The sequence below is a fragment of the Aotus nancymaae genome, unplaced genomic scaffold (genome assembly GCF_030222135.1).
Source record: "Aotus nancymaae isolate 86718 unplaced genomic scaffold, 86718_ANA_hifiasm-v0.15.2.pri h1tg000006l, whole genome shotgun sequence".
NCBI lineage: Eukaryota > Metazoa > Chordata > Mammalia > Primates > Aotidae > Aotus > Aotus nancymaae.
The window spans coordinates 50871783-50888711 of NW_026988417.1; the positions used below are offsets into that span (position 1 = coordinate 50871783).

General features: G+C 40.2%; 1 protein-coding gene across 2 annotated transcripts in view; it reads left to right on the forward strand.

The window, feature by feature from the left end:
- Positions 1 to 12488, forward strand: part of TMEM165 (transmembrane protein 165) — a 30407-nt gene extending 17919 nt beyond the window's left edge. For both annotated transcript variants that reach the window (XM_012441082.2, XM_012441083.2), the window contains exons 3-6: positions 2985 to 3160; positions 3724 to 3906; positions 10491 to 10596; positions 11374 to 12488. In XM_012441082.2, coding sequence (XP_012296505.1) covers positions 2985 to 3160; positions 3724 to 3906; positions 10491 to 10596; positions 11374 to 11450 — 542 coding nt within the window. In that variant the 3' untranslated portion in view covers positions 11451 to 12488. The remainder of the gene's footprint in view (positions 1 to 2984; positions 3161 to 3723; positions 3907 to 10490; positions 10597 to 11373) is intronic.
- Positions 12489 to 16929: the final 4441 nt, after the last annotated feature.

Here is a 16929-nt window from a genome sequence, read left to right on the forward strand (position 1 = left end):
TCGTCTGGGTTTTAAGGCCTACATGCATTACATGCTCTTCCTTCCCTTGCCCCCGACTCCCCGATAATGTCCTTTATATCAGTGTTTTTCCCTTCAGTAGAGGTCAAGTATTGCATTTAGTTATTTATTATCTTTTTAGTCTTTTAATCTGAAATATGTCCATAGCCTCTTAAAAAATGTTTTCTGACATCAACATTTTTGGGAGAATACAGTGTATCCCCCCTCCTCCCACTCCAGGATTGGTCTGTTCCCCATTTTTCGTTTATCTGATGTTTCCTCATGGTTAGATTGAGGTAGGCATTCCTGACTAGAAAACTGCATAGCTGATACTGTGTCTCTCCAAGAATGTCTCATCTGGAAGCACATGGTGTCCATTTATCCCTCATTGGTGACATTAATTTTGGTGATCCAGTCAAGATTTCTTATCTATCTTGTCTTTGTCTTCCCTTGCAACTGATATCTAATCTGTAAGGATATATGTAAAAACAGTACAAATACCCTCTTCCTCTTCAAAATTTCTCCAAAGATTTTGTGTCAATTGATGATTCTTGCATAATCTGAATCTTTCCTTGATGCTTGCAAAATGACAGCTTTTAATTCTAGTACTTCCTGCATATTCACCAGTGAGCCTTGGCATTCTACTGCCAGCAAGAGAGCCCTCCTTCCTCTCCTGTTTGTGTTTTTACTATCAGTATAGACTCATGGATTTCTTTTTTCAGTGGTTTACAATTATTTAACTATTTTCTTGGTTAAATTATCCCAGGTTAGGCCAGCGGGAGCCTCTCCAAGCTGTGTCCTGTGTCTTTGTGGCGTGCTCCCATTTGTTTTTGCTCCTCACTCTCTAGTACAAGATGTTGCAGGTTCATCATGCACCTGCTCTGCCCAGTCCTGGAACTGGCCATTTCTCAGAGGAGCTTTGAGGAGCTTTTTAGTGGAGAATGGTATTAGAACCCAAGATCTAAGTGCAAGGTTACTGAGCTCGTTGTTACCAATGTCTTTGCCTCCTGACTGTTTCAGTGTACAGAGTTAGAAAATATATGCCTGTATCCTGTGTGTACACATACATATATACTAATATACATACATATATATACACACACACACACACACACACAAACACTAGTTTAAATAGATGGGCACACAAACATAGGTTTGCTACGTTTATTTATTTATTTATTTATTTTGAGACAGAGTTTCACTCTTGCTACTCAGGCTGGAGTGCAGTGGCGCGATCTTGGCTCACTGCAACCTCTGCCTCCTGGGTTCAAGCAATTCTCCTGCCTCAGCCTCCCGAGTAGCTGGGACTACAGGCGCGTGCCACCATGCCCAGCTAATTTTTGTATTTTTAGTAGAGACAGGGTTTCACCATGTTGACCAGGATGGTCTCAATCTCTTGACCTCGTGATTCACCCACCTCGACCTCCCGGTTTGCTACACTTCTAACCATGATTTTAAAATCTTTTCTGAATGTAAATAATGTAGGGAATTATTTACATACAAGTTATACATTTAATTTTCAGGCAGATTTATTAGTGTTGCACCCATTTTATAAAAAGAGCTGGTTAATTAAAGAGTAATTCACTCTCTCTCACTCTCTCTCCTTCCCGCCCCCCCCCCCGCTTTTCATTTTTTTTCTTTTTTCTTTCTTTTTTGAGATGGGAGTGTCACTCTGTTGCCTAAGCTGGGATGCAGTGGCATGATCACAGCTCACTGTAGCTTCAACCTCCTGGGCTCAAGTGATCCTCCTACCTCAGTCCCCCTAGTAGGCTGAGCGTCAGGCTAATTTTTGTTTTTGTAGAGACAGGATTTCGCCATGTTGACCAGGCTGGTCTCAAGCTCCTGGGCTCAAGTAATGCACCCGACTCAGCCTCCCAAAGTGCTGGGGTCATAGGTGTTGGCCACTGTGCCTGGCCAGAGTAATTGTTCTTATTAGATATGTATGGTTGTGTCCTCTGTTCCTTACATAATGGTTTTAGTTTGTTTATGAGACAGGGTCTCACTGTGTTTCCCAGGCTAGTCTCAAACTTCTAGGCTCAAGCAGTCCTTCCACCATGGCCTCCCAGAGAGCTGGGATTATGCCACTTTGCCCAGCCAAATTTTTAAGTTTAATTACTGAATTAGTATTACTGATGTACTTGTGTTTCACCATTAGGACTTGAGTTCTTGATATAGTTCCAAGCATCATTTTTTATATAACTTACACAAATGTCTTTCTTTTATTTAGTGGGAAAGAGTGGTACTGAATGTTTGAGCCTGTTATAACATTATTTTAATATATGTTATAAGGAATTTTTAGGTTTTTTTCATAAGATGTACTTATTTTAAATAGTTACAAAGGAGCAGAGTTTGAAACTTGCTATGTCAGAATCTTGTCATGATTCTTCACTAGAAGTTTGTAATTTAAAGATTTGTGAAGAAATACCACTAATATGAAAGTGCTGTGGCTTCCAAGTTATACAATTTCAGCTCTTGGCCGGGCGTGGTGGCTCACACCTGTAATCTCAGCACTTTGGGAGGCTGAGGCAGGCGGATCACCTGAGGTCAGGAGTTCAAGACCGGCCTGGCCAACATGGTGAAACCCTGTCTTAAAAAAAAAAAAAAAAAATTCAGCACTTTAGAGGGCCTCAAAGTTAACCTCTATCCTGGGTACTGTGCCTTGTACAATATAAGGCCAAGCCAGCCTCTGGCTGAACATGCTGGAAAGGAGTTCATTATCTTATTTAATGTCTCTGTGGAAGATGTGCAGTCTTCAGCTAGACCACTAGCTTCTGAGTAAGCTGTGTTAGACCTGGGCTAGGCCTAAGGGTTTATTATTGGTGGAGGGAAAGAAGTAGAAATATTTGAGGTTATTTCATAATAGATTAGCTTCTAATGTGAACCATTTTTCTTTTACCAGTGGTAAATTATTACTTCTGAAGTTAACTGTTCCTTTAGTCAGCCGTGATACACACTCATTAACAAACATACTGTTGCATTTTTTCCAGTTTTGTTTGGCTATGCCACCACAGTCATCCCCAGGGTCTATACATACTATGTTTCAACTGTGTTATTTGCCATTTTTGGCATTAGAATGCTGCGAGAAGGCTTAAAGATGAGCCCTGATGAAGGTCAAGAGGAACTGGAAGAAGTTCAGGCTGAATTAAAGAAAAAAGATGAAGAAGTAAGCCATGGCACTGTTGATCTGGACCAAAAAGGCACTCAACTAGGAATAAAAACTCTCCAGAGGTTTCTCAGTGGCCCCATCTGTGTGATATGCGTGGCCTACACAAAAATAGCTTATTTTGCTTGGTTCTGTTCTTAGAGCTGTTTGTGATCTCATACGGGGTTGGTTTGAATGTAGTAGAGAAAGGAAACTGAGAGATGAATCCTGAACACAGGTAATCAGTTTCCTTAATTAGATTGATTATAAGCTCCTGAAAAGCAGGAACTATATTTTAGAATTTTACATGTTTCTCCCATTGTGTCTAGGATGGTAAGTGAGCAGAGCAGTAAATACTGTTTGGTTTGTTCAGCTGAGGAGAAACAGAAGAATTGAGACTATAGCCTTTGTTTGCTGTGTGAGACCAGTGGTTCAGAGAGGAGGTTTGGGGGTCACATAAATGTAGTTTCTTTGGAGCATATTTCGTAGAATTTAAACATTTTAAAAAAGAAAAATCAAGTGATTTGTGTGCAATTTTGATTTGTTTCATGTGCTTACTTTCATTTGTTTATTATTTATCTTAGTTTCAACGAACCAAACTTTTAAATGGACCAGGAGATGTTGAAACAGGAACAAGCACAATAGTACCTCAGAAAAAGTGGTTGCATTTTATTTCACCCATTTTTGTTCAAGCTCTTACATTAACATTCTTAGCAGAATGGGGTGATCGCTCTCAATTAACTACGATTGTATTGGCAGCAAGAGAGGTAAGTGTGTTTAAGAGAAGACTGTTTAAAGTGAAACGTAATTAATAGTACTTTGTTCCAGAAAACACTGGATATGGTCAGAGTGGGCCAAGGCATTCCTTCTCATGCTAGACTATTTTATATCTGATAATTCTACCACTCTGTAAAATTGGCCTTCTCCCAATTGCTGCTCTGTGCAGATGAAATTCTTGTATCCAAGCTCAGTTAGGCTCCTTTCACTCATCCTCTTCCCATTGGTTTTACCAAAATGATGCTGATACTTGTCATCTTGACTTGATTTTTTTCTTATCATGAAACTTCTTTTTAAATAATTGCTGAGAATATAAATCAGTATAATATTGAAGGTCATTTTGGAGTTAAATATCTAAAACCTTAAAAATGTATAGCTAGCTGGGCATGGTGGTATGCCCCTGTAGTCCCAGCTACTCAGGAGGCTGAGGTGGGAGGATTGCTTGAGCCTGGAAGGTTGAGACTGCAGTGAGCCATGTTCATGCCACTGCACTCCAGTCTGGGTGGCAGTGAGACCCTGTCTCAAAAAAAAAAAGTGTATAGCTTTTGGTTAATCTGTTACACTAAAGAAATTGAGTCTTGTACAGACTACTTATAATTATTGCAACTTAGTAAAAATTTAGAAACAGCCTAGTAGTCCAGCAGAAAATTGGTTCAACTATTTACAGATCTCTGTAAAGCTCTTAGAATATTCACTCTTCAACATCGTTTCGGTGACATGGAGAAATTTTAAAAGGAGATTTACTTTTAAAATATAAAAAGAAGGCCAGGTGTGGTGCTCACGCCTGTAATCCCAGCACTTTAGGAGGCCAAGGCGGGCAAATCACCTGAGGTTAGGAGTTCGAGACCAGCCTAGCCAACATGGTGAAAGCCCATCTCTACTAAAAATACAAAAAAATTAGCTGAGTGTGGTGATGTGTGCCTGTAATCCCAGCTACTTGGGAGGCTAAGGCAGGAGAAATGCTTGAGCCTGGCAGGCGGAGGTTGCGGTGAGCTGAGATGCCGCCACTGCACTCTAGCCGGGGCAACAAAGTAAGACTCCATCTGAAAAAAAAAAAAAGTTGAAGGCCAGGACTAAGATAGATGGGAAAGGCTATTTTGTCAGAGAAGCCTCAAAAATGCTGTATTTTGGGGGAAAAAAAGGAACTTTGATTTTCATTTGTTTCCCATAAAACAAACTTTCTTTAAAAATATCACTTTAATTAGCTGGGCATGGTGGCAGCCACCTGTAGTCCCAGCTACTCCGGAGGCTGAAGCAGGAGAATCACTTGAACCCGGGAGGCAGAGATTTCAGTGAGCGGAGATTGTGCCACTGCTCTCCAGCCTAGGTGACAGAGTGAGACACTTGTCTTAAAAAGTTATATATATGGCTGGGCGTGGTGGCTCACACCTGTAATCCCAGCACTTTGGGAGGCCAAGGCAGGTGGATCAGCTGAGATCAGGAGTTCTAGACCGTCCTGGCCAACATTGATGAAACCCCATCTCTACAAAAAAATACAAAAAAATTAGCTGGGTGTGGTGGCACACGCCTGTAGTCCCACCTACTCAGGAAGCTGAGGCAGGAGAATTGCTTGAACCCAGGAGGCAGAGATTGCAGTGAGCTGAGATCGCGCCACTACACTACAGCCTGGGTGACAGTGTGAGACTCCATCTCAAAAAATGAAAACCAGTTATTTATATATCTATATATATATAACTTTAATGGCTGTACCCTATATTCTTCTTTATTTCTGGCCTTTTATTGGCTTTCAGATTGCCAGAATTGGGACTCAAAAGTAAGTGACCATTTTGTTGAGGTGGCAGTGGTTCTGCCAGGGTGAGTTATGACAGCAGAATCATTGCATTTTTCTCTCTTCGATATGGCATAGACTCTGTGCCATAAAGTGACTTGTGAAAGGCTTGAGGCTCCCTACCTCTGAGACACCCTGGTTCATTCTAGCAGCATGGAACGTGCTGACTGGGTTTGCGTCTCTTGCTGTATAATCACATTACTGCGCCTCCCTGCATCTCTTCATCCAAAAATGGGGATTACCTGCTTCGTGGATCGTTTTGTAGATGAAATAACACACGCAGGGTATCTAGCACAGTCCCTCACATGGTACACTTGGTGTTAGGCACGCTTCCAGACTAAGTGCACTGCGAGGATATTTAATGAGCTCTTAAAGGGCAAAATGTTCTGTTTCTGTTCCCTTAGTATTTCCACTTTTGTTGGTAAGTTTTCCTATGAACCATGCATCGTCTAGTTTAGGCCATTTTAGTATGCAGTTTTGTCTTTGCTTCCAACATGATTTAATGTTCCCAAGTTAGATTTCACATAATCCTAGTGTCCTTTGAGATGTGAATTGTTTCTAGGCCAAAAAAAGGTAAGGGGGAAGGAAGATATTCAGAGTCAAACTTGGCAAATAATGTATCTCTGTTTTTGTTTTTAAAGATTCAAGGGCTGGGCTTGGTGGTTTATGCCTGTAATTCCAGCACTTTGGGAGGCTAAGGAGAGAAGATCACCTGAGGTCAGGAGTTCGAGACCAGCCTGGCCAGCATGGTGAAACCCCTTTTCTACTTAAAATACAAAAGTTAGCTAGGCGTGCTAGCACACGCCTGTAGTCCCAGCTACTCCGGAGGCTGAGGCAGGAGAATCACCTGAACCTGGGAAGCAGAGGTTGCAGTGAGCCGAGATCGCACCACTGTACTCCAGTCTGGGTGACAGAGCAAGACTCCATCTTAAAAAATAAAAAGACTCAGTATACAGATAAAGAAAGACTGAAATATCCTATATTAAAGCAACTAGTTTAATATTCGTTTATTTTACTTAATCTAGTGAATTTAAAAAATTTTTTTTTTGAGACAGAGTCTAGCTCTGTCACCCAGACTGGAGTGCAATGGCATGATCTCAGCTCACCTCAACCTCCACCTCCTGGGCTCCAGCCATCCTCCTACCTCAGCACCCCCAAGTCTGGTACTATAGGTACCCGCCACAACGCCTGGCTAATTTTTGTATTTTTTTGTAGAGACGGGGTTTTGCCATGTTGCCCAGACTTGTCTTGAACTCCTGAGCTCAAGCAATCTGCCCACCTTGGCCTCCCAGAGTGCTGAGATTACACCTGGCCTAAATATCACTTTCAGATAAGAACCATCTTCTTGGGTAGTAGTTCATAATACACAAGTAGAATTTGGGAAATGTACTCCCACTCTTCCATTCTTCATGGTGGATGCTTCAACAAGTTTCCTCTCTTGCACACACGCTGGCCAGCAGTGGGCCTTCTCTTCTCCTTCAGAGCGGCGGCAGTTCCCTTTCTTCGTTCCCACCCACACAGTGGCAGCCCCCTCTGCCCTCCTTTATTCTGAATCCCACCCTTATGATACGCTTCGATTTTGCCTTTCTCCAGCCCAGTTTTGTGAGCTTTGTTAATGTGTACCAATTTTTTCTCATCCTTTTAAAAAAAAAAAAAAGCCCCTTTCCTCAATTCTACATCTCTTCCAAATCCCACTCTTCCCCCCCTTGCAGTGTCAGAGGGCTTGGCAGTGATGGGAATAAGCCTTGGCTCTGCTCTCCTTGCATACTTAGCCCAGGGAACCCTGTTTCTGGCCTCATCAAGAGTCTTGTGCTTTGAGCTCCCTGTGGCCTTCAGTGGTGCCTCCCTTGGTCCTCACAGGAGGTGATTGCCTGGCCACCTCATCTGCTGTCTTCTGTGGACCCTTCTTTCTCTGTCCTTCCTTGAATGCTGCCTTTGTCCCTCATGATTATGCCATCATCATTCTTCTCTCTGTGCTTTCTCTATACCAGGATTATTGTCTTTTTGTTTTGTTTTTGTTTGTTTTTTTTTTTGAGACAGTGTCTTGCTCTGTCACTCAGTCTAGAGTGCAGTGGCGCAATCTTGGCTTGCTGCAACCTCTGCCTCCTAGATTCAAGTGATTCTCTTGCCTCAGCCTCCCGAATAGCTGGGATTAGAGGTGTTTGCCAACAAGCTTGGCTAGTTTTTGTATTTTTAGTAAAGATGGTGTTTCACTCTGTTGGCCAGGCTGGTCTCAAATTCCTGACCTCAAGTGATCTGCCTGCCTTGGCCTCTCAAAGTGCTGGGATTACAGATGTGAGCCACCACGCCCACCTAAATTCAATTGACTCTTAACTTTAAAAGTCACATTGGTCTTACCATAAATCATCCAAAGAATGGTGGGAGAGAAACTTGGGTGTCGTGCTTGATTTTTTCTTTTTTTTAAGTAAGAGATGGAGTCTTGCTTTGTCATCCAGGATGGAATCTGTAGTGCAGTAGTGTGATCATAGCTCACTGCAGCTTTGAACTTTTTTTTTTTTTTTGAGACAGAGTTTCGCTCTTGTTGCCCAGGCTGGAGTGCAATGGCACATTCTTGGCTCACTGCAACTTCTGCCTCCAGGGTTCAAGTGATTCTCCTGTCTCAGCCTCCCAAGTAGCTGGGATTACAGGCATGTGCCCCCATGTCCAGCTAATTTTTTGTATTTTTAGTAGAGACAGGGTTTCACCATGTTGGCCAGGATGGTCTTGATCTCTTGACCTCGTGATCCACCTGCCTCGGCCTTCCAAAGCGTTGGGATTACAGGCATGAGCCACCACACCCAGCCAGCTTCGAACTCTTTAGCTGAAGCGATCCTCTCACCTCAGCCTCCTGAATAGCTGGAACTACATGCACAAACCACTGCACCATTATTTTATTTTATTTTTTAAGAGACAGGATCTCGCTGTATTGCTCAGGCTAGTCTCGAACTCCAGGCCTCAAGCGATCCTTCTGCCTTAGCCTCCTGAGTGGCTGGCTCCACTAGGCTTGGCTCTGATATTTTTTTCATAAAGCCTATTACTCATCTATCATGGAGGTATATTAATTTTGTTTTCTTAATTTCTCTCAAATTCACCTGCTCTTCTCTGCCTATGGTCATCCACTCTGATCCAGGCCAAGGCTGTTTTCTTCCAGGGCTGTTGCAATAGCATCCCAGTGGGTACCCCTCCTTCATTCTAGTTCCCCTCCACTTCTTTCTCTCCACTAGACCTTTAAAAAATTTTTGGGCCGGGCATGGTGGCTAACACCTGTAATCCAAGCACTTTGGAGGCCAAGGCAGGTGGATCACCTGAGGTCAGGAGTTCAAGACCAGCCTGACCAATATGGTGAAACCCCATCTTAAAAAAAAAAAAAATTTTTTTTTTGAGATAGGATCTTGCTTTGTTGCCCAGGCTGGAGAGCAATCACAGCTCACTGTAGCCACGACCTCCTGGGCTAAAGTGGTTCTCCCACCTCAGTCTCCTGAGCAGCTGGAACCAACTTGTGCTTGCTAGGATTCCCGGCTAATTTTTTAAATTTTGTTTGTAGAGAATGAGGTCTCACTATGTTGCCTAGGCTGGTCTCAAACTCCCAGGCTCAAGCAGTCCCCCTGCCTCAACCTCCCAAAGTGTTGGGATTATAGGCATGAGCCACTGCACTGCCCCACTGGACTTCGAAAGCATAAATCTGTTCTGTCACTTTCCAGCTAAAAACTAACAAGTGTCTGAGGACAGTCTAAACTGCAAGTTGATAGGGTCCTCCCTAACCTGGGCTCCCACCTACCCGCATGACCTCCTTTTGTGAACTGCTCAAGTGCCCTGCAGCTGGTCGTCTGGTACTGCTGGCTTTTGCTTTCTACTTAGCGTGTTCCTTCTCCCACCAAACAACATCACATTCCTACTACTCCCTGCTCGTTCTTTAGGGCTATCTTTTCTGGGAAACTTTGACCATATACTCCCTCTCCCCCAATCTGAGTGCCTGCTTTGCTCAGTTGGCATGTGTTTACTGGATAAATCCTTTGTCCCTGGCGCTGAGGCGGGGTTTCTGTTCACGGGAAGCAGAGGCATGCTATTCTGCAAAGGTTTAACTGAGTTTTCTCATAGTACCAAACAGTACCTGAGGGAACAGGTGTCTAGCTTACAATCCTCCCTAGCACTTGTCTGTTGTAGCAGTGCTACATATTGCCTGTGAAGGAAGTTTAATAAATACTGAATGGTTCGGTTAGCTTTATTTCATCAGGATTATTTCAACTTCACTAATTGATGAGGGTTATTTCAACTTGTAGGTCTAGTCTTATGTACATATTCCTTCAAGCAGCTGTTACACCTTTCATAAATTTATTATACACCTGAATTTTTTTTTTTTTTTTTTTTTTTTGAGATGGAGTTTTGCTCTCGTTACCCAGGCTGGAGTGCAATGGCACGATCTCGGCTCATCGCAACCTCGGCCTCCTGGGTTCAGGCAATTCTCCTGCCTCAGCCTCCTGAGTAGCTGGGATTACAGGCACGTGCCACCATGCCCAGCTAATTTTTTGTATTTTTAGTAGAGACATGGTTTAACCATGTTGACCAGGATGGTCTCGATCTCTTGACCTCGTGATCCACCCGCCTCGGCCTCCCAAAGTGCTGGGATTACAGGCGTGAGCCACCACGCCCTGCCTATACACCTGAATTTTTATAACTATGCTTTTTAATTGTTGGCCTCCATTTTTAGTGCTTCTATATTGTTACGGTTCTCAAGCAGCGGTTGTCGCCTTAGTTTTGAATTGATGCTGTGACGCTTGCTTCCAGGACCCCTATGGTGTAGCCGTGGGTGGAACTGTGGGGCACTCCCTGTGCACGGGACTGGCAGTAATTGGAGGAAGAATGATAGCACAGAAAATCTCTGTCAGAACTGGTAAGTCTTTAAAATTACAAATCAAATACCATCTAACATTTTAGAATCACTGAGAGATTAAAGGGTATTAGCTGTCATGATTTAAATTTCTGCTTCTGAAGTATACTTGGTCTTTGTAATTACCTACCATCTCTTAGAGGTATTACTCCTGGCATTGCATATATGGACTTTTTCACCATCTATGCAATGTAGAAGTTAGCAAATACAACTACTAACTTTGTAGAAGTTAGCAAAATACAGTCATCTTTATTGAATTCATAGTAGCTTCTTGTCAACATATTATCTTAGTAAAGCAATTGTCATGTGGAAGTATGAGAAATTTTTGGCTTTAAAAACGTGTCTTAGAAGCTGGAATCCTATGTGGAGACCATATTTACTGATTCTGCTGAAAATGTCCTGTGAAGCTACAGTTAGGTCTAGAGATGGAAGAATTGTCTCTTGGCTAGTCAGAAGACTTAAACATTTTCTTTTATAACTGGATTTAAAAATGAGTTACAGTTCTGCTGTAGCTTGTTAGCACTCTCTGGATCTAGTACAATCCTGTTATTTCTCAAAACAGTGCTGGAGAAAAACCTGATTCTTAACTGTTCAGAGTCGAGCATATTAAGTGTTGTTCCTTGCTATGTAAATGGGGTTGAAGTGATTCTAGTTTGTTTTCAAGGTTAGTTTACTAGATTGGAAGAATAATTGGCCGCCTCATCGGCTCCCTTTTCATTTTGTACAGCATCAAGGTATAGGAGTTTGGCGGTATTTGACTTTTTTTCTTCTCTCTTCCAGTGACAATCATAGGAGGCGTCGTGTTTTTGGCGTTTGCATTTTCTGCATTATTTATAAGCCCTGATTCTGGTTTTTAACAAGCTATTTGTTCATCTGTATTTAGTTTAAAATAGGTAATGTTATCTTTCTGTACATAGTGTACATTACAACTAAAAGTGATGGAAAAATACTGTATTTTGTAGCCTTGATTTGTGAGTTAGACCCATTTAATGAAAATATTGTGTCTTGAGATATAATCATTGATTCTATTTGTAACAAGGAGTTTTAAAAGAAACCTGACTTCTCAGTCTGGGTTTTTCTTCTCTCCAGTATAATTATGTTACTATGGTCTCCATTTCTGTTTTGGTGCAGAGCTGTTGTGCAGTGGGGTCTGCCATGTGATTTTCTTTCAGCACTGACCCCTTTTTAAGACACATTTCCTCCTTGATGACTTAAATGTTTTAAGAGGTTTACCTTAACATTTTTCTGGGGAAAGAACGAATTAATTTCTATTTTTTCTTTTTTTGAGACGGAGTTTTGCTCTTCTTACCCAGGCTGGAGTGCAATAGCGTGATCTCGGCTCACCGCAACCTCCGCCTCCTGGGTTCAGGCAATTCTCCTGCCTCAGCCTCCTGAGTAGCTGGGATTACAGGCACTCACCACCATGCCCAGCTAATTTTTTGTATTTTTAGTAGAGACGGGATTTCATCATGTGGACCAGGATGGTCTCGATCTCCTGACCTCGTGATCCACCCGCCTCGACCTCCCCAAGTGCTGGGATTATAGGCGTGAGCCACCGTGCCCGGCCCTAATTTCTATTTTTTAAAACATTTCCCTGAGCCAGTAAGCAGTAGTTTAATCATCCATCTTTTCAAAATTTGGTTGCTTTTTTTAAAAGATGAGACATATACAATAGTACTGTTACATCAATAACATGGCACAAGAAGAACTGTCTGCCAGGTCATTCTATTTTTTTTTTTTAATTGGGTAGGACACCCAATATAAAAACAGTCAATATTTGACAATGTGGAATTACCCAATTAAAAGAGAATACTATGAATGTATTCATATTTTTTCTATTATTGAATAAACAATGTAACATAGATACAATATAAATAAAAGTGGTATGACTAGTGCTTGTTTTTCCTTGTGTGTTATATATTATTAAGAGTATTCATAGACTAATTTCTAAAGCTGATGTAAAAACACTGATAAATATTTGAGATATGCCTAAAGTAGCTAAACAGGAGCCACCCTTACAGTTGTCACCCTTAGTTCTGTGAGGTAGCAGGTACTAATATAAGGTTAAAAAAGAAAAAAGTAACTCACCCAAGGTTATATGGTAGAGTCATGCCAGTTTAATCCCAGAGCCTGATATCGATTCATTATGCTAAGACTACCTCATATTTTCATAGCAACCTCAGTCATCACTGTCATTTGTGTATGTTCTGACTTGACTGCTACTCCACCCAAGTAGCATAACAACAGCTGCTTTCTCTCAGCCTTTTATATTCTAGAATCATATGCAGTAACACTCCCATTAATAGCCTCTCTAAACTGCAGGACAATTTCTACAGGAACTTCATGTTTTTTGTGTGACATATACTAGGAGACCCAGAGCAAATCAGGTTTATGAGCTACTACAAAGGTCCGACAATGTATAGTAGTTTGCAATTGGAAGAGATTGTGAAAGAACCCAGTTCATCACCCAGCACTGTAGGACGCAGCAATTGTCCTACATGGTAACTGTGAGGAAGATAGATAGCTACTACTATGAAAAGAGGGGTCCTCAGCTAAAAAGTAGCTTAAATGTCAAGTTAGTTAGAAGTAGCACATGTTGATCAAAAAGGTCATATTTGTAAACTTCACAGTTCGCTGCTATAAGAAGTGTGTATCATAGAGTAGAAAACATGTCTGTGGATTAAGATAAACTGTGGTTAGACACCCCTGTGTTGCCTTAGATGATTAGTATAAGGAGTGAGGAATTCTCACTAATACAATTTTACTAAAAACAGAAGAGACAGTCCTTGTCAAGAGTAGCTGGTACCATCAAAGCCTAATCTCAGTTCAGGTAGCTTGGTCCCAGTACTGGATTCATATGTGAATAACAGCAATAACTGGGTTCATACCACACAATGTTGTAGCAGAACATAATTCCTCTCAGAATTTGGTAAGTCAGACCTAGGGCTACAAGGTAAAAATGGCTACTGCAATTAGCCTCCATTGTTGAATAAAAGAAAGGGAAATGTTATTGATAGTGATCTTAAAATATTTAATAGTCTTTCTTTAAAATCCAAAATGTGATTCTTACAAGTTATGTGCCACATGAAGGTGTTATTTTTTGAGAAATGCAGGTGATACTGAAAAACATAGCACTGAGGTATTTTTTATTTTTAAAATTGAAGAAGGAAACAAAGTCTGGATCTAATTATTTTTACATTTACAAAAAACTGCTACTGCTTGGCTCTTCTGCTATAATTTTAGGTTCTGAATACATGACAAGAGTATGGGAAAGAGCAGAATAATATAGTACACGCAGTTTTAAAAGCTATGCACATCATAACCTGGAATAATGATTACACAGCAAGAGGCCTGAGTGGAGGTAGGCTAACAACACATTTTGACTTTCTCCTCAAAGGATAGCTTTGAAAAACAACTAACCAATTGTTACACCAAATTAAAATGGCAATATTAAATCGGTAACAAAACAATCCACATATTTTATACAATACTGTATTTCCAAACATACATAGGTCATGAAAATCAGAGAACCTAATATAGCACCGTTGAAACCATTCAATAACCCTCATGTGTCTATGCAATTTAGAATTTTGGCAGAAGACAACACCTGGAAAATGTCAGTTTCAATCTCTGTAAATCAGTTTGGATTTCAATTAAATGTTTGTCTTGTAAAAGTTATTCTTATTTCAAGATCAATTAGCCATTTTTAGCTCCACCGTTTTGGAAGCAGAAATGATGGGCTACATCTACTTTTTAATTTAAAACCAAGAACCAAGCAGTAAGGACAGCAATGTCAAGAATATCACATTGAGAACCACACAGAACATTATAAAGATTTTGGTGCATGTTTTTTACAACTACCAACTGAGGTTAACAATGAAAAGTTTACAAAGATAAAAGTTTTTGTTTTTTGTTTTTTTTGCACTGACTGGTTTCAATACAGCACTGAATTTAACTCATCTTTGGGCTTCAATCTTTACATAGAGTGAATACGAAAGTGCCATACTGAGGCCTTCCCCAACTCATACCATAGTAAAGATTTCAAAATCATTCTAGAATGGTCTAAATGAGCTGTTCTTGCTGACATATCTTTTTTTTTTTAAAAAAAGACATTTCCTGGCCAGTTTTTTGCTTGAAGATGATTGGTTATACAAGACATCAATCTGAAGGTAACCACTTATTTTAACTTCTTAGCACTGGCACAACCACTGCCAGAAGTGAACTTACACTAGTCCAAGCCAACTCAAAAACACACATTATAAACATCTGAATGTCACTTTTAAAAGCGATGTCACAGTTTGTTTTCTAAGAAATTTAAAAGCATTTATTTGAAAACATTGTATCTTCAATTTAACCCTCAGAGTTAAGAAATATTTTTTAGATCATTAAATTCAATTGTGGTTGACGTGCTTTAATTACCATTCTCTAAGTTGTGTGCTGTACCTGGCTTGTGGGACTCCATAGCTTCTCTGAGTCTTAAAGTGGAGGATTCTGTTCCAATGCATGTGAGTAAGAAGGATCCTCAAATGTCTAGGCTTCCAATATTCCAGCACTGCTTTATCGGGCAGTGCTGTGTATGGAAATTTTATTTTGTTTTCCAAGGACCGAGCAACATGACACTATATTAAATACAGCAAACATTTTTTGTAGAAGTTTTCAGTCTGTATACATTATTCCACCAAATTTAAGAACTTTAAATGGATTTTAATATGGATATGATAATAACAGCCATTAAAAGATGCTATTTCTTTTACTAATGTTTTCCCAAATGGGCAAAATAGAGGGATTGTGTGCCCGTCATACTGGCCTTTGGCTGTGTTGGGGAAGTAATCATACAAAAAGTGCCCATAAAACAGAAAAGGCAGCAAGTGAAACTAGAAAAAGGTTGGAACCATATGAAGCAGATTTGAAAGGAGTATTTTTTAAATTCTTTATTACATGACTTGAAGACAGGAGGGAAGTGCAGGGGCATCTGGAGTTGGGCCCTCCACTGCTGTCCTGAAGTAAAGCATATTCAAACTGTCCGTAAAGATTATCGTGAGGGCTAGTGACTGACTGCACCCCAAATCAGAGCCAGTACTCTAAGAAGATTATGGTGCAAAACAAAACAAACCACAAATTAAATACATGACACTGAAATCACTTTGATGAGAAAATAGAACACACATTTTAAAATATAAATAAATACATTTCGCCATTTTTATTCAAGAACCCCAGAGAACTGCTTTCAAAGCAAATGCTTCTTTGAATCCCTTTCTAAATTCTTTCATAAATACTTACTAGTTTGATTGTCACTTAATGCAGCACCTCAGTGTTTGCTGGTGGTGGTGATGGAATTTCACGTAATAGTCTCTCCATAAATTATATCCTATTCCACTAAATAATGTTTCCCTGAGGAAACCCAAGCAGCTTACAAAATACTGCTGAACACTCACAACAAAACCTGTGAAGTATTTTATTTAAGAAAAAAAAGGAATGTAGTGTTATGACATAGGGGAAAAAACTGCAAAACAGTCACATGGAAAGAAAGTATTTTAATTTTTAAAATCCAAGTTTGTTTAATTTCTTGTGAACTGTTCAACACTGTTTTAAATATCCTGAATAACTGTACCAACAAAATTCATCCCCAGTGTTTCCACAGGAGACATTAAAATTAAAAATCAAATTATACTTTTTTTCCTTTGACCAAAGTAGTCTTTTTCTCAGTCCTTTTTGTGCAAAAATAGTACAAGAGCAATTCAAATGGAAACGCTGAAATGACATGCCAACATTTCAGGGCACATTTAAAACACTCGGAATAATTCTTGAAATTATTATATTCTAAAATATTACTAGCAGTCACTTTTAGATTAGTTCTGTACATCTACTCACATGGATGCAATTTTCCTAGACCTCTGAAAAATAAACAGGCTCATTGGTCTCTTTTGGTGTCCACACAATAGGCAAGATAGGTTTACAATAGTGTTTAAATCAAACTAGGCATCTACAATCTCCTGACTCCACCACATTCAAAACAAAAGTCAAAGTTCATTTGGCTGTCTTGAAATCACTCCCATAAACCAACTACGGTTCACCGGATCTAAACATTTCTCAGAAATGTGTCATTTTATATAATTTCACCTAAGTGATGATGCGGGGATCCTTTAGAAATGGTTAACGCCTAAGAACTTTATCAAAATGAATAATTGAAATAAAGTGCTTCTTATATTTCAAAATGATGCTTTTAGACTGTGGTATGTTTGTTTTAAAGGTGTGTGCTATTCCTTCCGTAAAGGATCCCCAGGCATGAGAGTTGGGTCTTCTCACCTGTCTCATAAAGCAGCAGCACTATCTTTT